Source organism: Monodelphis domestica, chromosome 6, assembly GCF_027887165.1.
Source record: "Monodelphis domestica isolate mMonDom1 chromosome 6, mMonDom1.pri, whole genome shotgun sequence".
Taxonomy (NCBI): domain Eukaryota; kingdom Metazoa; phylum Chordata; class Mammalia; order Didelphimorphia; family Didelphidae; genus Monodelphis; species Monodelphis domestica.
Genome location: NC_077232.1, coordinates 250,275,534 through 250,300,542, shown reverse-complemented (window position 1 = coordinate 250,300,542; position 25,009 = coordinate 250,275,534). Strand labels below are relative to the sequence as shown.

Below are 25,009 nucleotides of genomic sequence, written 5' to 3'. Positions count from 1 at the left end.
ACTTACATTTTTGTCTTAGTAAAGTGACTACCATAGTGCCTTGCATATAAGAAGAGTTTAATAAAGGTTTGTTGAATGAACTGTATTTTTTCATTTATAATCAACAGCTAACAGGATGAACCAATAAGTTCTTCTTGTTCTAGATTCTCTGATCCTATGTTCTCTTCTATCGATGTCTCTTTTTCCTGGCCAAGGTGTCCTCTCTATTACCTCCTCAGCTTTTGTTCTCTCCCCATTCACATTTTCTCTTAGCTCTTCATTAAAAAAAAAAAATTACACCTTTTCAATTAACAAGAATTTGTTTTTCTCTCCTTGCAACCTCTTCCAACCTAAAAAACAAAAAACAAAACAAAAAACAAACCTAACCAAGTTCCCTGGAACAATTCTGTGTCATCAAGCTAAACAGATTGCCCAGTTGTCCATGGCCAAAAATGCCTGTCTCATTCTGTATCTTGAGTCCATCATTTCTGTCAGGAAGTGGTTAGCAGGCTTCATCACTGGTCCTCTGGAGCTGTGGTTGGTCTCTGTGTTGATCCGAGTTCTTACATATTTCAAAGTTTTTGTTTCTTTTCCCAAGTTTGTTATTGCATAAACTATTCTCCTGGTTCTTTTCACTTTGCTCTGCTTTAGCTCATATAAATCTTCCCAGGTTATCTCACCTCCATCATATTTCCTTTATATTATAGATATTTTTGTACATAGTACTTAATTAGATTGGGTAGTTTTAGACTGGGGAACACAGGGACTCTCATTTTTCAGCTTTGTACCCCCCAAGCACCAGAATCTTCTTGTTAAATCTATTAAATTGAGCTGCTTCATAGATTAAATATTAATGGTATGGACACGATATTTGCTTTTGAGCCCATCACTGTTTGAATAAAAGTAGAGGAAAATAAAGGAGAGAAGAATTGGAGTTGTTTCTCTGATAGGGTGATGTAGTGAAACATCACTGGACTTGGAGTCAGAAGAGAAACATTGTCTAATCCTCCTTCTGCTACTTATTGTGTGATGATGACCTCTCTAAGCCTCAGTTTTCCTATCTATAAAATGGGGATAATTATAAAAGTACCTACATTATAAGGATATTGTAAGGATTAAATGAGATAATTTTGTAAAAAGGGCTTTGTAAAACCAAGATATATAAATAAACGAATATTTAAGTTTCTTAAAAACAATCAAACAAACAAAATCAGTGACATAGAGCTCCCTATCCTTCTGAAAACTAAATAAAAATAATTCTCTTAGAGAAGCAAATAGACTAGAATTCAGGAATCCGGATATTGTAGAGGTGTGCCAATGTTTGGGAAGGCAGTGCTTCTGTTGATGTCAGTGGGAGATTAACCTCTTTGAGGACTACGAAGGAATCAAGGATGAAGTGTGTCAGAACTCATCTCCATCTTAAATAAATTGTCCTTCTCTTTTAGAGCAAGCATCATGCAACTTCAAGAAAAACAGCTGCAGGATCAGTGTGTGTGGGCAGGACCCCAAATCCCATGGATGCAAATGTGCAGAAGGTTACACATTAAGCCAAGATGGGAGGTATTGTGAAGGTAATGAGTGCACTGAATCTTTATATGAGACAGGGTAAACCAGTTTGGTTGGATCAGTTTTCTTTTATTCGGAGATCATCAAAGAACCTCTAACTTGAGATCAACCTAAAAATCCAATATAAGTTTGGGCTTTAAAAAGCAGTTACATTTTGTCTCTGCTATTTCCATAGATTGACTCAGTGGCATTGTGGATAGAGATTTGGAATCAGGGAGATTTGAATTCATATCCTGATCTAGATACTTACTAGCTAGGCAAGCTAGCTAAATTTGCCTCAATTTTCTCATCTGAAAAATGGGAATAATAAAAACACCTTCCTCGGAGGATGTCATGAGGATCAAATCAAATGAGATATTTTTAAGGCATTTTGCAAACCTTAAAGCAGCACCATTTAAATGTTAGCTATTCTTATTTCTATGACCTTGAAACTGTAAGAATGAAATAAGAAATATATTGATTAAGATAAGGAGTTTTAAGAAGGTGTCTCTGGGACTGCATGAGATGAGAACTTGGAAGGAGGGAAGCAGACAAAGTCCTGCCAGTTGGTCATCGTCTTCTGGGGGTTACCCTCTGGCTTCTGGTGAAGACAGACTCAACTCAGACCTTGCTTTTTGCTGGTGATAGGGAAGAGAGAACTCTAAACCATCTTAAGAGGGTTTTCTGCTCCCCTGACTGTGGGAATCCATCAAGAAGAAGCTGTCAAATCTGCTGTGTCGGAGAATTGTTTTTGAGGGAAGAAAGATCAAAGGCCTGTCTGCCTGAACTCTGGGAGACATCTCAGATCCGTACTCTGGTCAGTTAGCCTCTGCCATACTGGGCTAACTGACTATATTTACTTGGAGACATTGTTAACAAATTTAAGTTATTTAAATAAGGATTATGGAATAGGTTTTAGTCAGAGAGCATGTTATATGGCTTTTTAGTAAGTGTTAAGCAGTCCAGAGTAGCTTCAAGAAACTGAAGACTTTGCTGTGAGGCAAACGTAGAAGAGTGGGTGGAGAATTAGTTCCCTTAGTTTAGGGCAACCTATTTACTAATCCTTACCTCATTTGTTGTTATATATTATAAACAAATAGATTTTTCTAGAAATATTTCGTTTTCAAGTAGTCATATACTGACTGGCGTAGTGAAGGGAAGTCCCTCCTGGCTTTCCTCCAGAGAGGGGAGCTGAAAGATACTTTGTGAACATCATTTATAATCCAAGTACTTCAAAACTTAGTCTAAAACCACAGAGAGAATCTAAGGTCTTATAGGCACTCCTGGGCACATCCATGGGCTTTCTAGAGCCTACTCTGATCTTTTTAAGGTTCTAGGTATACAAGCTAGCTGTTAGAGATGTATCTTGGAGTTTGTAGTTGATTTAGAGATGGAAACAGCCAGTCTAGTGGTTGGTTGGGTCTCAAGATATATACTCTCAGAAGGATATAAGTAAGTTTGGGAGGGAATTCCAAGGGAAACCCAGATCAGACCTCTTAATTCTTGACACAGAATAGGGTGAGATGGGTGAGGAATAGACACACACAAAATTTGGGGGTATCAAAGCAAGCCAAAGTAAAGATTATGTGACAATGGCATAGTAAATGGGAATGATCATGGGAGGAAGCTGTGAATGCCTGTGATGTGGTACTCAGATCCATAGGATGAGTGGTGAAAGGGTTACTCTGGGGACATCCTATATTACATAAGAGCAAAGATTCCTAGACTTCCTCATTTCATGGAGGCAAACCACTGAAAACTCAGCCAAGGGAATGATCCTAGATCTTACATTAAACAGCACACTACTTTACCTTGGTGAAATTTGTCTTCTCTTTTCAGGAGGGATCATGATAATTAACTTAACAGTTGAAAGGAGAGAATATGAACAAAGATGCAATATTTCCATAGTTTGGGGATTTGCAGCAGAAGCTCTGTCTTTCCCATGGAAAATTACAGCACCAAAATACAAATTACTAAATTAATTTCATAATAATGATTTATTAATATTCTTACAAAGATTACAAATTGATTATAAAGCATAAAATGTGATGTTGATTTCATTAAAATTTTTTTTGTCAGATGTCAATGAGTGTGCATTTTGGAATCATGGATGTACTCTTGGGTGTGAAAACGTCCCTGGATCCTATTACTGCACGTGTCCCAAAGGGTTCGTCCTGCTTTCTGATGGGAAAAGATGTCATGGTGAGCCACAGCAAAACCCTTTCATTTTATTGTTCTGTTTTCATGTGTTTCTAAAGACAATTGTGACATCTGTGTGATGATTGTGACATCTGAAATGACCAGCGTGAGACTAGCAGCTTTTTCCATGTTATTGCATGGTCAGGGCAATTGTTTTTTGTCTCTTCTTAGGGACTTGATGGTAGCTTTGTGTTGTCCCCTTTTATAGATTTCAAGTTATCTACACACATCCCTTACTCTCCCAATTAAACTATAAGTTCCTTATTTAAGTATGGGATCTGTGGTTTATTTATCTTAGTGTGTCCCTGAGGGCCTAAACTAGGACATCACACACAGTTATGTGCTTAATAAACATTTGTTGAATAAATGTGGTTGTTATCCAAAGACTTCTGGTTATTTGCAGTTCTCATTTAGTCTCCAAATTTTTTTTCCCTCAAAATTGATTTCCTAACCAGAATTGGGGTGGAGAAAAGAGTCTTGGATTTAGAGACTGGAGGAAATTGGTTTTAAAACGTGCCTCCAATCTTTTGGGCAGCCAAGTGGCACTGTGGATAGTGAGCTGAGCCTGGGGTCAGGAAGACCTAAGTTCAAATCCAGCCTCAGGTACTCACTAGCTTTTTGACTCTGAGCAACTCACTTAGCCCTGTTTTCCTCATTTTCTCATGTGTAAAATAAATGAAGGAAATAGCAAACTACTCTAAATTTTTTTGCCAAGAAAACACCAAATGGGGCCACAAGGAGGTGGGCATGACTGAAATGGCAAAACAGTCAGCCTTTCCTAGATAGGTGATCATGGACAAATCATTGGATCACAGATCTGGAGCTGGAAGGGAACTCAGGAACCAATTTCCTCATTTTAAAAGTGGGGAAACTGAGGCCCGGAGAGATTAAAAATTATTTGTCCAAGATGGCACAGAGGGGTGGAAGAGAGCTAGGATTTGAACTGATGTCCTTTAACTTCAAATCCACTGTGTTTCCCCATTGTTCTCCAAGTTACTTACTCTCTAGTCTTCAGTTCCCTTACCTTTAGGATGGGGATGATAATTTCCCATTGTTCTCCAAGTTACTTACTCTCTAGTCTTCAGTTCCCTTACCTTTAGGATGGGGATGATAATAACTTACAAGCATGTAAATGAATACTACAAGTAAATACTGGCTCATAGTGACACAGGTATGTTGCCTTGCTCAAGGACACCTTTCAGAAAAATTTTAAAGCATTTTATAGGCTCATAGATTAAAAACTGGAGGGACATCAAGCCCAACCATTTATAAATGAAATGACACTGAGGCTCAAGTAGGTAAATGATAGCTTGTTTTTTTTGGGGGGGGGGGAGAGACTTGAACTTTTCATCCAAGTCTAGCTCTCTATTCACTGATCCATGTTGTCTCCTTTTTCTTTTCAATTCATGCCAATCCAATAAGCATTATTAATAATCCAAAAGTCCAACAAGCATTCATTATATGCAAGACATGAGGGCATACAAAAACAAAACAAAAACTAGTCCTTGCCTTCAAGGAACTTATATGTTGTAAGTTGTTTTCAGTCCTGTCTGTCTCTTCATGATGTAATAAGGGATTATTTGAATGATAAATGATAACTAAAGATCAGATCTGCCCATCACCTCCCTTCCTCCCTTTTCCTCCCTTTACCCTCCCTGGTTTTCCTCCCTCCTTGTAGCTCCTCCCTTCTTCCCTGTCATTTGATTCTTATCTTGGTCTCTCTAAATCAACTCAGGGCTAGTTTTATGGTGTCTCAAATAAAATACTATTTCTCTTCTTTAAGATTAAGTAAGGGGGTTATTGGGGAAGAAGGGAAAGATAAGGAAATGGAAGGAAAAGGTTTTGAGGTTTCCCTAAACACTAGAATAATTCCTAGGTTAGAGGATGGTGGAATATACTTCAGAATGAGAAAATGGGTTAACAGGTCTGGAAATTCAGTCACTGTAACACAGCAGAGAAATCAGAGAGAGTTGGACTTTGTCCTTCTTTCTTTCTGTCCCCAAGCCAAGAGACCCTTCTCCTTTCTGTCTCCAAGGCAAAGAAACCCAGATTTCAGTTTGTTCTGATCCTTTTCAACAGTCTTTTCTGGTCCCCATTCTAATTAGAATGTTCTCCTTGAGTGACAGCTCTGGAATCTTTGCTTTTCCAGCCTTTTCTGCCGACTTCTTTTTCTCTCCTCCACAATGAGCACATTTTCTTGGTAAAGATACTAGAGTGATTTTTTCTGTTTCCTTCTCCAGTTCATTCTACAGATGAGGAACCTGAGTCAGGGTTAAGTGACTCGACCAGGATCACATAGAATCTGTCAACATTATGTTAGTTAATCCCATTTCTGATTTTCCTAGGGGTTGAAACAAAGAACCAATTGAATAAATTGACTATAAACCAGTATAAATTGTCTAGTTCCCAGAAACTGATAGACTGCATTTGAATATTCTATTTTCCTCTTCTGTTAATCTGGGCAATTTATATTTCTTCAAATACTCATCTTTCACTTAGATTATCAGATTTATTGGCATATAATTGGGCAAAATAATTGCTAATAACTGCTTTAAGTTCCTCTTTAATTGGTTGTAATTTTACCCTTTTAATGTTTAATACAACTACTTTGACTTCCTTTTTTGAGCAAGTTAATTCATGATTTATCTATTTTATTGGCCTTTTCACAAAATCAACTCCTTATCTTATTTATTAGTTCAATGATTTTCATACTTTCAATTTTATTAATCTCTCCTTTGATTTTGAGGTTTTAATTAAACAAAGGTAAGTTAAATTCATTTAATTAATGGGGGTTTTAAATTTTGTTCTTTTTTAATTGCATGCCCAATTCATTGATCTGTTCTTTCTCTATTTGAGTGATGTACGCAATTAGGACTGTCTCCTTTCTTATGCACTTCTTGCTTGAGGTTCATTGTTATCTTAGCTCCCATTATAGTGGCTGCTTTGGTCCTTCTATGAAAAGAAGCTGCTGAAGGAGCTTCATTCAGTGATAGCTTTCACTTTCATATGTCTTTTTAATGAAACATTATTTTTTTCAGGTAACAAGCATCTATTTTTATATCACCTGCTTTCTTGGGGTGGGGAGTATGGATAGAAGAAGGGAGGGAGATAATATGCATTGCAAAACATCAGAAAATGCATATTAAAAATTGTATCACCATGCAACCTAGAAAAAATAAAAATTTGAAAAATGAAAGAAGGAAGGAGACAAGTATTTGTTATGTTTCTCCTATATGCCAGACATTGTGCTAAATGCTTTACAGATATTATCTCATTTTATCTTCACAGGAACCCTGGGACACAGGGGCTATTACTATCCCCATTTTAGGATTAAGTAGCCTGAGGCAGACAGATAGGGTCATATAGCCTATAAGTGTTTGAGGCTGAATTTGGACTAAGATCTTTCTTATTCCAGGTCCAGCACACTATCTCCTGTACCATGTAGCTGCAATTGTTGTTTGGTTGTATCAGACATTTCCAACGCTTTGTGACCCCATTTGGAGTTTTCTTGGCAGAGAAACTGGGGTGGTTGGCCATTTCCTTTTCCAGCTCATTTGACAGATGAGAAAACTGAGGCAATCAGGGTAACATGACTTGTCCAAAGTCCCATAACTACTAAGGATCCAAGGCCAGATTTGAACTCAGAAAGAGGAATATTCTTGACTCCAGGTCCAAAATATCTAGTTGCCCTCTGTAACTGCAAAACATAATTAAAAGCATGGAATTTTATTCTGACCTATGATAGATCCCTGACTGTTTCTCCAGTTGCATAAAAATTCTTTCATAGGACTGAACAAACACTATACTTGACAGTGTAACTCACCGTGCCATTATGGGACAGGAAAGGAATTAGACCTATGATTGCTTTAGTATAGGGACCTCCTGGATGAGTAAACTTTTTGTAGATAACTAGATACTCTGCAATTTCTAGAGCTGTTGGAGTTGTCTAGATTCTTAAGCAGTTGCGACTTGTCAATGTCAGACAGTCAATGTGTGTTATGGATGGAACTTGAACCCGTGACTTCCTGATTTGGAGGCCAGTTTTCTCTTCTCTTTGCCTTTTGTTCCACAGTGAATAGATGGTAATTCCTTTTCAGTGTGGCAAAACCTAATCTAACAATGATTAGAGTTCAGTTTTGCTAATGATACTAGACACTTTGGGGAGGTCACTAGGCAGGAATTTGCTGATAAATGATTAACAACCAGGAAAAAAATGTTCACACAATACACTTTGAAGTTAAACACACATTATCAGCATACACTCCACCATTTTCCCAAGTCTGGACAATCAACAAACCAATAAATTGAGCCTTGATTTATAGTTTTTGCAAACCTCTAAGGTGAAATGCTCATACTGAAAATGTGACAATCGGTTTTCATGAATTGGTTTGAGCTGTCTCCAGTACTTCCCTTTGTTTGTAATAAAATCACATTATAAAGATCATCCAGTGGCCAGATAGCCTAACTGAGATCCTTATGGAATTGTCACTTTAACATGACTTCAAATATTCATGCCCTGTTTGATGACCACCTTGGGAAGGACTCTACCACTTTTCAATGCAATCCTCTCATTTTTGGACAACTCTCAGCATTAAAGAAAAATTTCCTGGACATTAAGCCTTGATTGGCCTTTTTCACAACTTCCACATATTTCTCCAAGTTCTACATTCTGGTGCCAAACAGAATGAGTCGAGCCCTTCTTGTATGTGACAGCCCTTTGGATCCTTGACCAAAGCTGCCACATCCCCTTGAGTCTTCTCTTCTTCATGCAAAATATGCTTAATTCCTTCATCTAATCCTCATATGGCATGGACTTAAGTGCCTTCACCATTTCTGGTGACCCTCCTTTGGACATTCTCCAGATTATTGGTGTCTTTCAACTTTGACTCCCCCCTAGAATGACATGCAATATACTCCAGAGCGGATATGACAAGGACAAGGACCTGAGAGGTAGTCTTCTCTTACTGTAGCCCTCAAATCATGTTTACTTTTTTGTCTTTGTTTTTGCCATCTCATCCCTTTGCTGACTCATATTGAACTTCCATGCTCTAAACCACTCAAATCCTCTTTTAGACAAAGTGCTGTCTAATCATTGATTCTGCCATCTTATAAAGTTGATATTTTGAAACCCAGTGTAAGACTTTACATTTGTCCCTATTAAATTTCATCTTATTGGATTTCATTCATTCAAGGTCTTTTGGGATCCTGACTCTGTATTCCAGTGTATAAGCCCACCCCTCCAAGATCAACATCATCTACCAAGTTGATGAACCTGTCACTTATACCTTTCTCTAAGTTACTAATAATGCAGATGGCACACTGTATGAATACAGATCCATTGAATATTCCACCGGACAATGCTCTTTGAGGATGACCTGAGTTCAAATCTGGCCTCAGACACTTTCTACCTATATGACCCTGACCAAATCACTTAACTCTATTGGCCTCAATTTCTTCATCTATAAAATGAGCTAGTAAAGGAAATGGAAAACCACACTAGCATTTTCCAAGAAAATCCCAAATGGAGTCATTAAGAGTCATATATAACTGAATAATAACATTTGAGTCCAACCATCCAAACAGTCCTGAATCTACCTACTTTTATTATTATATAATGACTATATTATATTAGATATTAGATATAGATATTAGTATATAATTATATGTTATATGTAATATATAAATATTATATTGACATAATTATGTCATTATTAAATATTATAAATTATTATGTTAGATAACAAGTATATTACATTAGATAATTATATTATATATTATACAACATATAGATATGATGTGGCTATATCATTAATATATTATGTAATATATTCACATAATAAATATATAAAACATAATATGGTTATATAATAATATTTATATATTATATTTATGTAATTATATATAATATATAAATTATATTAGATACTAATAAAAGTAGGTAGATTCAGAACTGTTTGGATGGTTGGACTCAAATGTTGTTATTCAGTCATGTATCTCTCCATCGTTTCCATAAAAATAAATAAAATTATAAAATTAAATAACATGATTAAATTTTAAATAAAAGAAAATTTAAAAAATTTAAAAATTGCTACAATCTAGGAGAGATCTTAATGATGCTTCTTGTGCCTTTCCATTATTACAATGCCTGGCATGGACTAAGTGTTTAACAAATGGTTAATGACTGACTGACCTTTCTTATAACTTATGAGTATAGATATCATGAACCTGTACTCTCTTCTGGTCTAAAGTAGTATTACATTCTGGGAATGCCCAATTGGTTGGGTTGTTTAGTTGCTAATTTAGGAGAGTTCTGGCCAACATCTGGTCAGTGATGAGTAGCAAAGAGATGACAGAATGCTACTTAGCTGTCTATGTGATGTTGGAGAAATAAATCAGAAATCAGATAGCTTCTTAGAACTTTTTTTCCTCATCAGTAATAGAAGGAAGTTGGATTTGGACTCTCTAAAGGCTGTTCCAGATTTAATAATCTGTGACTTTGTTCTCAGTTGGGATTGCCTTCTTTCCCAACAATGAAAACAAAATATTGTGGACTTTTCTCAATAGTGAGTTTCTGTTTAAAGATCTAGGAAGGGGTGTCATCAGCTCCTGATGATTTACCAGAATACATAGTTAAGACACTGACTTAGAGCTGTAACCTCTTCAGAACTTTGGGGAAAGGGCAAGCTTGGCACCTTGGCAAAGTAGCTGATGGATTCCAGGGTTTTAATCTGTGATCCTGGGAACTATGCTAATGAAAGGAAATAGTATTGACATCTCTAGGTTATTCTCTGCCTCCTCCCCATAAACATCAATGCAGAAGGAAGGAAATTAAAAATTTTGTTAAAAGATAAAAAGAAAGAAAAGAGACAAATATTAGCATGCAGTGATGGGATGATAAAACAGTGATATGAAGCTGAAAACTCTTCAGAATGGAAGAAAAAATGATAAAGTACAACCTACTTGCTCAGCTAAGTTTTCCCTATGTAGGATCCCCAAAATATAATCTTACAGAGTCACTCATTAGCAATTGCATGGGTAAAAAAAGTATGTTTTGGGTTTTACTTGATGCAAAAAATTTCTCATCTTTATGTTTTTGAAAATTTTTCATTTAATCTTTCATCAATTTGCACTATTTTGCTAAATATTAGAATGGATAGATCATTGGATTTTAAGTCAGGAAGACTTGGATTCAAATGTGGCCTCAGAAACTAGTTATGTTACCCTGGACAAGTCACTTTATTTCTGTCAACCTTAGCTTCCTCATTTGTAAAAGGGGATCATAAAAGAACTTTTTTTTCTCAGTGTTGCTATGAGGATCAACTGAGATAATATTTGTAAAGTGCTTAGCACAGTGCCTGGCAATAGGTGCTTAATAATAGATCTCCCCTCTCTCCATTCTTCCCTCCTTCCCTCTCTCACTTCCTTCCTTCCTAGCTAGCAAGTGTTTTCTTCCTAAGTCAATGAGATAGGGGGTGCAGGTATTATTATTTATATTTTGCAGGTGAGTAAACTGAGTTTAAGTGACCTGGGTTAGTCCCTTAGTGAGAGCTAGTAAGAGATGGAGCCATGATTCTAAACGGTCATATGGCTTCCATAATGGTTAGCTCAACATTTTGGGGGCTTCTCTAATGTTAAGTTGAGCTTAGATGGAAAGGATGAAAACATTACTGAGAAGCAGCACAAAATGGGGCAATGTTGTTCGAGGTAGACCTTTCTTTGATCCTGTCCAAGACATTGTAAAAGAATCAGCATTTCAACTTCTCTTTGAAACATGTTGTGCATTGGTCCCATATCACAAATCTTCAAAACAGAATAATAGTAAGACACCAATTGTTGCATTTGATTAATTTGATAGATATATGGGTGTCTATAGTATGAGTCTAATAATCGATAATATGCCCATTTTTCCAAGGCTTAAAAATGTTGGCCATTTTGGGAAGGGATCATGCCATGACTTGAAGAGGCAATGTAACACCAAAGACAGAGAGAGTCAGGAGGACCTGGGTTCAAATCCTGCTTCTGACATATATTGACTCTGTAATCCAGGGCAAGTGAATATTAGTTTCTAGGTGTTCCAGGAAACTAACTCTGAGAGATGTCAAAAAAGTGTTGATCTGCACTGGTTTGGGGAGTTTACTTTGCCAATGACATCACATTGTTAAATTTTAAAAAACCCAAACCATGAAATGCTTTCCAAATATATTGCTATTTGTCCATGAAAAAACACACTGATTAATTCTGTTTGTCACATACTTACAAATTTTGATTTGGGTTTTAAAAGCCAATGCATGTCAAACAGTATATGCGAATGATAGAAATTGACAATATTGAAGAATGTCTTTAAAGAGAAACAAGAGAACTTTATAAATGGTGCTGTTTTGATAATGAGAAACACGAAACCAATCAACAAACATTCATGGAGTGCTTGCTATGTCCCCTGCCCCATCCTGGGAAAGGTGCTGGGGATACAAAGACAAAGGGAAAACCATCCCAGTGCTAGGTCCCCTTCAAATGGTTAAAAAATGATTTTTTTACCCTTTAGAGTTTGAAAGTAATCAGTATTTTAGTTCCTCCCAAAGAAACTGAAAAGCAGGATTTTTTTAAAGTTTTATAAGGTTTTTGCAAATCATAAAAATGCCCTAAAATTCTAATCAGTCAGGCAAAATTTATATTGATTTCTCCCACACTAATCAATGTCACACCATAGGCCAGCCTTAGGCAAAATTGTGAAGTGGGTGCTATTACTGCACTAACATGCCAACTACCTAATCCCCTCGGTTAATCCATGCTAATGTGCTAATGGAAGAGGCTTTCAAATTACAGTGTAATCTTCTGGAGACAAGACATCCAGCATTTGATGCCTAACCTATTGTCGCTTGACTCGGGCTATGGGCTTCAGACTGGATGGGGAATTATTGGAGAGAACCTTTCAATTTCCCTCAAATAGTATGTATCTTTAAGGATGGTGCACTTAGCTCTTTCTACTGGAAATAGAACCCCATTTCTGTAGGCTAATAGAGCATATGATTAATTCTCTAAACAAGAGATGACAATGGGGCAGCCAATGGCTGTTAATGAAATCTTTGAAATCATAAGAAATCATATGAATGAATGAATGAAATCATATGAAAAGCATAAAATGAAATCTTTGAAAAGGCACTTAGCTATATAAATTCCAACTATTGTTATTATTTTTGGAAAGAGAAAGAGAAATCAAAGGATCATAGACTGAGAGTTAGAAGAATTTTTTAAGACATCTAGTCTGGCTCATTTTACAGATAAGGAAACTGAGTCATGCCGGCTAGTTGATGTGAAAACATTTATACAGGCATTAAGTGAAAGAACAAGGATTTGCTCAGACACTTCCTAGTTTTGTGACTCTGGGCAAGTCATTTAACCCCCATTGCCTAGCTCTGACCATTCTTCTGCTTTGGAACCAATACACAGTATTGATTCTAAGTTGAAAGGTAAGGTTTGTTTGTTTTTTAAAGAAAGAACGAGGATTTGAACTAAGGTTCTCTGACTCTAAAATCAATTATTTCCTTCTGTTCTCATGTCTACCTTGAAATTTAAAAGGTCTGAAGCAAAAATAGTGGAAGTACCACCATTTCTGCTTGATCTCTATACATCAAAATATTTGAATTTCAATATAGGGTCTCCCCTTTCTGTTTCTAGTGTTGCTATTTAGCCATTTCACTTGAGGGTGCCTCTTCATGATTTCATTTTGGTTTTCTTGGCAAAGACATTAGAGTGGTTTGCAATTCCTTCTCCAGCTCAATTTATAGGTGACAAAACTGAGGCCAACAGAGTTAAGTGACTTGCCCTGAGACACACAGCTAGTGAGTGTCTGAAATCACATTTGAACTCAGGAAGGTGAGTCTTCCTCACTCCAGGTCCAGCACTCTATCCACCAAAACACTCAGCTGTTTCTCCTACCATTTCCATTTCCATCACCTATACAACATTTGGAAGGATGGGGAGAGCATGTCCCTTTGGCATGTTATTATTAGCTAGGTTTAAAGTGGGTAATGAGTGACTCTCAAAGCCTACTATGCATGAAATGAAAAATAAATTAGTTCAGAGTGAAAAATTTTCTTGGGCCAAATGCACATCCGATTTGAAAATGCCAGAGCTCCCCTTGAACATTCCACATGGCTTAACTTCCAGGATAGATTTTCTAAGAATGCAGCAGCTTCAACTGGATTAAAAGGATGTGGTATTTTTGTTCTATAATGGATCTAGTCAACAGACAGAGGAGACTGAGAGGCACAGGAGAGCACATGCCTTGGACCACAGACTCTGCTAATGGGTTGAGTGGAAATATTTACCTGATGCAGATTTACTAATACCTCTTACTCTAATAGTAGCTTTCTGTTTAGTTCCCTTCCTGGAGAAATTCCATCCTATTAATTTGAAAAGTCTAAGAGAAAGAATTTGATTCATAGCAAAAAAAATGTCAAACAAGAGTGAATGGTTTGAATGAAAGGAGTTCGCTTTCTTAAAGAGCTCCATCTTCACTTTTGAAATTCTATCTTTAGTGAATATATGCTCAGAAAGAAGAAATAGCCAATCAGGCCATCAAAGGTCCCTGGAATCATGTTTTTGCACATAACTTTGAGCTTATAAGTTTTGTGGTTAGGAACTTGATTCCCATAAATAATTATAACCTGACCTTTCAAAGTCTCTGGCCATTCAAGATGGATAAACAATACTAATGGTTTTGACCTTGGCATTTGGTTCATAGAAGCATTGTAGGTTGCCATATTGTTAGAAATTAGCCTATTAAGATCATAGCTCTTGATTTGGTAGGAATTGCTGAAACAAACTCATCCATCCTCAGAGCAACTCGATAAATGTGAGCTATCATTATTGTTATTTAAAAATTTATTGAAATATAGAATTTATATCCCAAATATTCATAGGATTACAGATCAGATTTAATGTCAGGGGGAAAAGTGAGAAAGATTTTGTTCTACTCTCTTATTTTATAGATGAACAAACTGATGCTAGGAGAGGTTAAACAACTTGCCCAATTGGGGTCATACAAGTCAGAAAAGAACAAGAAAATATTTGAACCCAGGTCCTCTGTCTCCAGAGTCAGACTTCTTTAGTTATCTAACTCAATATTTTTCTAATTCCATTAGGGCTAGGAACCCCATATACACCCATATATTATATGCATATATATATATTTGTTAAACTCTAGCTAGTCACCTTTGTCTTTATTAGATCAATTTGAATACAAATATATAAAATATATAATTTTTTGTTAAACTCTAGCTAGTCATCTTTCTCTTTATTAGATCAAGTTGAATACACAGCTGGAAATAGGAAGATCAGAGAGAGTTAAAAAAAAGAAATCTATGTAAATAATTCCCATTTGGAACTTTGAACTAGCTCTTACATTTGTACTTTTAACTTATGCTAATGTGTATGAGCAGGTTACCCAAGTTTCTGTTTCATAGACTTTGAGTCAAAGACATTGAATGGGATGTAGAATTTGTAAAGCATGGGTTTTAACTACAGCTTCCCTTCTTTGATGCTGCCATTTCACTTTACCTTATTGGATAGTTGTGCATCAGAAGAAGAAGTATCTTGGGAAGTGGCTTGGTGGATAGAGGGCCAGACTCAGGCCCAGGAAGACCTGGGTTCAAATTTCACTTCTGAAACACCCTGGTTTTGTGATCTTGGACACATCATTTCAAAACATCTCAGTGCCCCCAGGCAATTCTAAGACTCAAAAGTGCCTGTCTGCATGGGTAGTGTGGGTATGGACAAAAACAGAAAAAACAAGCAACTTGTTCAAGCATCCCATTAAACCATTCTTGTTTGAAGGGTAACCTTGAAAACAAAGTATTGTGCTTTATTCCATTGTTTATGACAACCATTCCTAGATATCCCATGTTAACCTTAAAAAAGAATGACTACTCCTTGCTGGTTAATTATAGTGGTGTCAGTATTGTGCAATATCACAAAGATTCAGTTCTGGAGCTTTCCAGCTGATAACAAAGGAGATGAAAATCACATATTCCCCAGATTATGCTATATAACCAGGTGAAAAAGTGAATAGAGTAAAATAGGTCCAGGAATGAGGAAGACTTGAATTCAGATCCTGCCTCAGACAGTGAGCATCAGTAAGTCACTTAATATCTTTTTGCTTCAGTTTCCTTATGTAAGAATTATTTATGAACAGACACTCTAGATAGGGGAGACTTTCCTTCATCTTCTCATCACTCTCTCATAACAGGGGAACCCCAATTTCCCAAGTACCACCTCCTGATGCCCCAAGAGAGAGAGTAGGAGCCTCTCCATCTAGGCTCCTACCATTCAATACTTTCCTCCTTTAAACAAGCTCCTCTAGACCATCATTTACCATCCTCAAAGTAACACAATTGTCTGTTCATAAATAATCTTTACAGTTTTGGCTGAGCCAGCTAAGGATTCACTCCCTTATGTCCGTTTTTCTATCCCAGCATCCTCTGCTACCAACTGTCTTTGCTGTCAATCATCTCCTCTTTCAGTTCCCTCTTTCCCTTTGCGACCTGCCCTTATACTTAGCTGTAAAAAAAAACAACAAACAAACAGGAAGAATAATACCAACTACCTCATAGGGTCGTTGTAAGGATCAGATGAGATGGTGTATGTAAAGCACTTAGTGCAATGTGTGAGCATCTAGTTGGTGCTTAATAAATGTTGATTCTCTTCCCTTTCCTTTGCAGTAAGAGAAACAACTCATAATCTATCACCATGTGTACCTTGGACAAGATTACCAATGGATAGTGAGAAGGAGGAGGAAGGGCATAGATTTAGAGTTGTTATGGTCTTAGCAGTCATCCAGTTCAACTCCCTTCATTTTACAGAAGAAAGAAACTGATCCCCAGTAAATTAAGTGGTTGCATAAGATTACTAGAATGGTAGTAATTTATAGGGTGGAAATTTGGACACAGGTCCTCTAACACCAATTCTAATTCCATTTCCATTCCACCATCTTGGGCTTGATTGTATGGCAATTAGATATGCTTTTCATGATCCCAAACTACTTGTGGCTACTCATCTCTTTGGCAGCAATAATCTTCCCAGAGATGCCTTCCAACTGGGACTTACGGGACACCATGAGCTCATTAGAGTTAAAATTACAAATAATCCAAAGGAAAGACACATATTAGGCATAAGGAGGTTTCAGTGTGTTAGCAGTGATGACTTGCATTCAGTAAATGGAGTGAAGGGTAACACTGAGGTTATGTATGACCAGGAAATGAAACAGACTAGTCATGAAAGATAATATGGTGGGAAACCAGAGTGATACCCTGGTGCCCTAGAGATAAAATGAAAAGAAAACAAACAAGATATTAGATGGGCAACTCAAGTGGGTACCCTGCTATTCTTGAGATAAAGGGGACAAAAAGCCAACTGAAATCAAGAGGAAAGCATCCAGTATTCTGGGGAGATATTTAGCAGGGGGGATTTAGAGTAAAATGTGGACAAGAATTACAAAGGAAAAGGAAAGAGATGTGGCCATACTCCAGTCAAGTCATGGTTCATGCAGAGTTTTAAATAAAAGCATCTGGTCTTTAACGTGCTAGATAATCCATTGATCATGAACTACAACTTCATCTATGTAGAAAAGTCTTGATAATTTGCAGAATAATAATTCTTTTTTTTTTCCTGTTAAACATTATTTTATTTGGTCACTTTTCAAACATTATTCATTGGAAACAAAGATCATTTTCTTTTCCTCCCCCCACTTCCACCACCCCTTCCATAGCTGACACATGATTCCTCTGGGTATCACATGTGTCCTTGATCCGAACCCATTTCCATGTTGTTGGTATTTGCATTGGGGTGTTCATTTAGAGTCCCTCCTCAATCATATCCCCTCAACCCCTGTAGTCAAGCAGTTGCCTTTCCTTGGTGTTTTTACTCCCACCGTTTGTCCTCTGCTTGTGGCTAGTGTTTTTTCTCCTAGATCCCTGCAGATTGTTCAGGGACATTGCACTAATGGAGAAGTCCCTTACCTTCGATTGTACCACAGTGTATCAGTCTCTATGTACAATGTTCTCTGGTTCTGCTCCTTTCACTCTGCATCACTTCCTGGAGGTTGTTCCAGTCTCCATGGAATTCCTCCACTTTATTATTCCTTTTAGCACAATAGTATTCCATCACCAACATATACCACAATTTGTTCAGCCATTCCCCAATTGAAGGGCATCCCCTCATTTTCCAATTTTTGGCCACCACAAAGAGCTCAACTATGAATATTCTTGTACAAGTCTTTTCCCTTATTATCTCTTTGGGGTACAAAACCAACAGTGCTATGGCTGGATCAAAGGGCAGACAGTCTTTAGTTCCAAATTGCCCTCCAGAATGGTTGGATCAATTCACAACTCCACCAGCAATGCATTAATGTCCCTACTTTGCCACATCCCCTCCAGCATTCATTACTTTCCATAGCTGTCATGTTAGCCAATCTGCTATGTGTTTGGTGATACCTCAGAGTTGTTTTATTTGCATCTCTCTGATTATCAGAGATTTAGAACACTTTTTCATATGCTTATTAATAGTTTTGATTTCTTTGGCTGAAAATTGCCTGTTCATGTCCCTTACCCATTTATCAATTGGAGAATGGCTTGATTTTTTGTATAATTGATTTAGCTCTTTGTAAATTTGAGTAATTAAACCTTTGTCAGAAGTTTTTATGAAGATTGTTTCCCAATTTGTTGCTTCCCTTCTGATTTTAGTTACATTGGTTTTGTTTGTACAAAAACTTTTTAATTTGATGTAGTCAAAATTATTTATTTTACATTTTGTGACTCTTTCTAAGTCTTGCTTGGTTCTAAAAGCTTCCCTGTCCCAAAGGTCTGACATATATACTATTCTGTGTTCATCTAATTTGCTTATAGTTTCCTTCTTTATGTTCAAGTCATTCACCCATTCTGAGTTTATTTTGGTGTAGGGTGTGAGGTGTTGATCCAAACTTAATCTCCCACACTGTCTTCCAATTTCCCCAGCAGTTTTTATCAAATAGTGGATTTTTGTCCCCAAAGATGGAATCTTTGGGCTTATCATAGACTGTCTTGCTGAGATAATTTACCCCAAGTCTATTCCACTGATCCTCCTTTCTGTCTTTTAGCCAGTACCAAATTGTTTTGATGACCACTGCTTTATAGTATAGTTTGAGATCTGGGACTGCAAGACCACCTTCCTTTGTATTTTTTTCCATTATTTCCCTGGATATCCTTGATCCTTTGTTCTTCCAAATGAACTTTGTTATGGTTTTTTCTAATTCAATAAAAAAGTTTTTTGGAAGTTCAATGGGTATGGCACTAAATAGAGAAATAAGTTTGGGTAGGATGGTCATTTTCATTATATTAGCTCGTCCTACCCATGAGCAGTTGCTGTTTTTCCAATTGCTCAAGTCTAGTTTTAGCTGTGTAGAGAGTGTTTTGTAGTTGTGTTCATATAGTTCCTGTGTTTGTCTCGGCAGATAGATTCCCAAGTATTTTATATTGTCTAGGTTTTGAATGGAATTTCTCTTTCTAATTCTTTTTGGATCCAATTTCTGCCACTAATTGCCCATGTGACCTTGGGCAAGTCTCTGGGCTTCCTCATCTACAAATGGGGGTGATTAGATTATGTGGCTTCTAAGATCCCTTCCTGTTCTAAATCTGTGATTGTATGAGTTGCTTAGGTTTGGAAAAAAAAGTTAAAAATTATGATGTTAAGGGGGCAGCTGGCTCATTGGGTTGAGTGCCAGACCTAGAGATGGGAGGTCATGGGTTCAAATCTGATTTCAGGCACTTCATAGCTGTGTGACCCTGGGCAAGTCACTTAACTTCCATTGCCTACCCTTTACCGCTCTTCTGCCTTGGACCTGATACTTATTGACTCTAAGACGTCAGGGAAGAATTTAAAAAATTATGATGTTATATTTATGTTTGTCTTATAGTTCAAGGGAGACTTGACACTTAGGGGCACCTATATTGCTAAGTGAATAGAGGGCCAGGTCTGGAGAAAGGAGGTGTTGGATTCAATTTTGATCCCAGCCACTTAAATGTGACATTGGGTAAATCACTTAACCCCAGTTGTCTAATCCTTACTGCTCTTCTGTCTTGGAACTGAGAGTGAGTGTTGCTTTAAAGATAGAAAGCAAGGGATTTTTTAAAAGGGAGATTTGATACCCAAATTTGTTTTAATTAAAACAAAATAAGGCTGTGTGAAATAGCAAAGCTACTCAGAGTTGCCAGGTGGTGCAGTGGAGAGAGCACTGGGCATGGAATCAGAAGACTTCTTCATGGTTCATGAGTTCAAATCAAGCTTCAGATTAGCTGTGTGGCCCTAGGCAAGTCATTTGAACCTATTTACTTCCATTTGTCATCTGTCAAATAAGCTTGGAGAAGGAAATAACAAACCATTCCAGTATTTTGCTATGAAAACTCCAAAATGGAGTCCCAGAAGATGGGACATGACTGAAATTAATAAATAATAATGGCAACACTTAGAATTGCATCTTCTTTGGCTTAGGAAGAATCCCGGAGGTCGGAGGAGCAAACTAGGAGGAGAATCAAGAAAGGGAAAGAAAGTTGCAAAGTGGAACACTTGTGGCAGGAGGGAGGTGAAGCCAGACTTCCCTCAGGAACCAATTTTTCCACTCTTGGGCAAAAATGTAGCCACAGCAGCTATGGAGGAGATGGTGTTGGGAGAGTAGTTCAGGGAAAAACACATGAGGGGCTCATCATCATTAAATAGTCTCTGCCATCTCAGAATTCCATGGCTATTATTGGGGAGGATCATGCCTCCAAATGAGCAATAATGTCATAAAATATCAGCTATCGTCTACTGCAGGAATAATATCGCTATGGCCTTGAAAAGGCCCAGAAGAGTAAGCCTGGCAGATTTCAGCCATATTGACAAATACCATAACTGCCTGATGATTATTAAAATGACTAATGATTATTCAATAAAATATATATTATTAATATTAATTATTAAGTTTTATTAATTTATTTGATTATTTTTTAATTTAAAATCTAAAATTAATTTTGCTTTAATTAATCTAACCAATAATTTTATTAAGTTAGATTTATTGATTATTGATTACATATTAGTATTAATAAATTTATAAATAAAAACTTTTAGAATTAAATATATAATGACTAATGATTATAAAAGCAGTATTTGAGGGGGCAGCGAGGTGGCTACAGGCAGGAGGTCCTGGGTTCAAATTTGGCCTCAGACACTTCCTAGCTGTGTGATCCTGGGCAAGTCACTTAACCCCTGTTGTCTTGCCCTTCTCACTTTTCTGCCTTGAAACCAATATGAAATATTGATTCCAAGATGAAAGGTAAGGGTTTAAAAAACAGCAGTATTTGAGAGAAGAATAACTTAAAGGAAATCAAAAGAATTTATAGTTCCAAAAGTCCTTCTTTAATATATTTAAATATAAATATTCCCTTTCTTTTTAAACCTACCCTAACTGTAGTAGTTGTAAATGATCTGTCCTTTATTTAACTCAGATTTTTTCAGAAAAGCCTTTGTGAGGGGCAGCTGGGTAGCTCTTTGGATTGAGAGCCAGGCCTAGAGATGGGAGGTCCTGGGTTCAAATCTGGCCTCAGACACTTCCTAGGTGTGTGACCCTGGGCAAGTCACCTAACCCTCATTGCCTAGCCCTTACACAGTATTGATTCCAAGATGGAAGGGAAGAGTTTAAAAAAAAAGAAAGAAAAGCCCTTGTGGTTTCCTAGTCACTGATTTTAAATAAATAGCAGTCAGCTTGATGGAACACTAACTATAATCTTCTCTCTCAAACTAGAGCTAGTTTCCTGTGTAAGCAACAACACTGGCTGCAGCCATGGATGTGTCATGACATCAGATGGTCCCACGTGTTTTTGTCCTGAAGGATCAGTGCTTGAGAAAGATGGAAAAACATGCATTGGTAAATATGTTCAACTAGATTGGATTTAAGACATTAGCTTGCAGAGCTGCTAGGTGACTCAGTCTATAGAGAGCAACATCTGAAGATGGGAGGTCTAAAGACACGTTCTAGCTATGTGACCTTGGGCAAGTCACTTAACCCCCTTGCATAGCTCTTATTTCACTTCTGCATTGGAACTGATACTTAGTATTGATTCTAAGTCAGAAGGTAAAGATAAAAAAAAAAAACTTTGATTTTCTCATCCCTAAAGTAGACCTACAGCTTATTGGGATGAAGAGTTGTTAAATGGTAGATCTTAAGTAATTTGTTTATGGAATATGTAACTCCCACTTGACTTTCGCCTTCAGCCTTCTCATCTCTCCTCTTTTTTAGCTTAGTTTATGTAGAGGTAAATATTGGAGGGAGACTGGTTATGATTCAAAAACAGAAAAGGAAGAGCCTTAGTTCTGGTTGAATCATATTTGAATCTCCATCTTGGTTCACTGACAAGAGGAAATGGAGAAAGATAGATGTAAGATTCATGAAATCAGAAGAGTATGGCCCCTGGGGAAAGGAAAGGTCCTAGGATTGTAGATTTAAAACTGAAAAGGACCTCTAAGTCCAATCCTCTCATTTTACAGATCAGCAAGCTGAGGCACAGAGAGGTTAAGTGCTTGCCCAAGGTATCACAGCTAGTAAGAATTTGAAATGAGGTCTCACATTGGATAGAGTACTAGAAGACCTTATCTCAAATCTAGGCTCAGGCACTCACTAGCTGGCCACCACACTTAATCTCTACCTGCCTTGATTTCCTTTTCTGTAAGATAGGAATAATAATAATAATAATAATAATAATAATAATAATAAAAATAATAGCACTTTCCTTCCAGGGTTGGTGTGAGGAGAAAACGAGATAACATTTGTCTTGTGATTTGCAAAACTTAAAGCCCTTTATAAATGTAATCTAGCATATAGGAGTATTCCTGACCCCAAGTCCAATACTCCACGCTATCTCCCAGAAACTGATAAAAATTTAAGCTAGTGTTCTAGACTACAGCCAGGGTATCTGCTCTCCAGTAGGCTTCCAGGAGTAGAAAAGAATGAGCCATTTGGAGGTAGAGTGTTTCAAGGAAGTCAAGTCAATTAGAATCAATTAAATCCTTTTCAAATGCCAGACACTATGCTAAGCACTGGGGTGTAAAAAGAAAGGCAAAACAGTCCCTGCCCTCAAGGAGCTCACTGTCTAATGGGGGAAAACAACCTACAAGTAACTAGGTAACTAGTAACAAGCAAGATGTCTAGAGAAGCAAGATGAAGATAATTTTAGAGGGAAGGTACCAGCATTAGCGGGGACTAGAAAGTCTTGCAAAAGGTGAGACTTTAGCTGAGACTTGAAGAACTGGAACTTTGTGTGTTGCTCTTCTTGATCGCTGAGGAATCAGCTTGATTTCTCGCTATACTGATTACAAAAATTGATTGCCGAAAAAAAAGATTGAACTCCTTAAATTGTGAGTTCCTCCATTAGATTGTTAGCTCTTTGAGGGCAGGGACTGTCTTTTGCCTTTTATTGTGTCCCCAGCACTTACTTAGTACAGTGATTGGCACATAGTAGGTATTTAATAAATGTTTATTAATTGATTGAATCTTGCAGGGTCCAGGTTAGTTGGTACCACTTAGGTGATAAACTATTTTGAAAAGGAGAAAGTCATTAAAATTATATCTTTAGCATTTTATGAATGAAGGACACTTTTTAGTTTTTGAACACCATAGAATTAAGACTGAAATTGTTCTTTTTAAAGGTTGTTCATCATTAGATAATGGTGGATGCAGCCAGATTTGCACCCCTTTAAGCCCAGTGTCTTGGGAATGTGGTTGCTTTCCTGGCTATGAGCTACAGCAGGATCAAAAGAGATGCAAGGCTACAGGTTGGTATCATTGGGTCTGAAAAATGAACTTGAATGGAGGGAGGAAGGTCTTGTTGATTTCAACTACTTAACATCTTTTCCCAACAATAACCTTTTCTGTCCTTAGCACCTATCTGGCACATAGTAGGCACTTAATACAGGCTGATTGACTGTACTTTATGCCACAACTACTTGTAGCCCAGACACTTATCACCTCCATCACCTCTTTTTTTTACTGCAGTCTTCTAATTAGCCTCCCTGCCTTCAGTCTTTCCCCTCTCCACTCCATTTTCTACACAACTGCCAAATTATTAATTTAGAGCTCACATTGAAGCCACGGTGGATAGGGTGCCAGGATGGGAGTGAGGAAGACTCTGGCCTTGGACACTTTCTGGCTCTGTGACCCTGGGCAAGTCACTTATCTCCCATTGCCTAGTTCTTATTGCTCTTCTGCCTTGGAATGAATACTTAGTATGGATTCCAAGCTGGAAGGTAAGGGTTTTTTAAAAAATGAAGCAAATGCCCCCAAGCCTCCAGGACCATTGATGTCTATGTTAAAGGGTCCTCTATAGGACCCAGGTATAAGTTCCTCTATTAAGTCCTCTAGGTCCTGGCAATATTTTGGACACTACTTAAAAACAATTGTTCATTGTTTGGTTGTCATTTTTATTCATTCAGTTTGTGTCTGACTCTTTGTGAATCCATTTGGGGTTTTCTTGGCAAGGATGCTTGGGGGTGTGTGTCCCATTTTCTTTTCCAGCTCATTTCACACATGAGGAAACTGAGACCAACAGAGTTAAGTGACTTGCCCAGGGTCACACAGCTTGAACATGTCTGAGGCCAGATTTAAATTTAGGACTCCCTCCCTTCAAGACTAGTACTCTATCCACTGAGTCACCTACTTGCTCTGTTGATTGTTTAGTTTTGCTTTAAACACCTAGGAAAAACTGTATTAAGAGCCTGATAATTTCTCTTCCATTCCTGTTGAAATGCTTTGCTTTGTTGATAATTTTTCCTCCAAAATAAGGAAATAAGCAAGTATTAAATGCCTACTATGTGCCAAGTGCTTTTGCAAATATCTCATTTTATGATAACAATAGTTAACATTTCCATAGCTCTTACTCTGTGCCAGGCACATCTACAATGATTATCTCACTTGTTCCTCACAATGGGAGGCAAATACTGTAATTATCTCCATTTTGGAGATGGAGAAACTGAGGCAAACTGATGTTAAGTGCCTTGCCCAGGGTCACAAAGCTAGTGTCTATGACCAGATTTGAAAGGGTTTTTTTTCTCTTTTTTTTCTTCTTTTTAATTTTTATTTAGAATATTTTTCCATGGTTACATGATTCATAATCCTCCCTCCTTCTCCCTCTCTTCCTCTCTCCCAAAGCCAACAAGCAGTTCCACTGGGTTATACATGTATCTTTGTTCAAAACCTGTTTCCATGTTATTCATATTTGTAGTAGTG

At 37.3% G+C, this 25,009-nt stretch overlaps 1 protein-coding gene across 7 annotated transcripts in view; it reads left to right on the top strand.

The window, feature by feature from the left end:
- EGF (epidermal growth factor) overlaps nt 1-25,009 on the top strand; it is a 122,841-nt gene that overhangs the window by 16,219 nt on the left and 81,613 nt on the right. For all 7 annotated transcript variants that reach the window (XR_008912987.1, XM_056803079.1, XM_056803082.1 and 4 more), the window contains exons 5-8: nt 1,425-1,550; nt 3,604-3,726; nt 21,533-21,655; nt 23,434-23,559. Coding sequence is in view for 6 of the 7 variants with exons in the window: in XM_056803079.1 (XP_056659057.1) it covers nt 1,425-1,550; nt 3,604-3,726; nt 21,533-21,655; nt 23,434-23,559 (498 nt within the window). In the remaining variant the exon portion in view is untranslated. The remainder of the gene's footprint in view (nt 1-1,424; nt 1,551-3,603; nt 3,727-21,532; nt 21,656-23,433; nt 23,560-25,009) is intronic.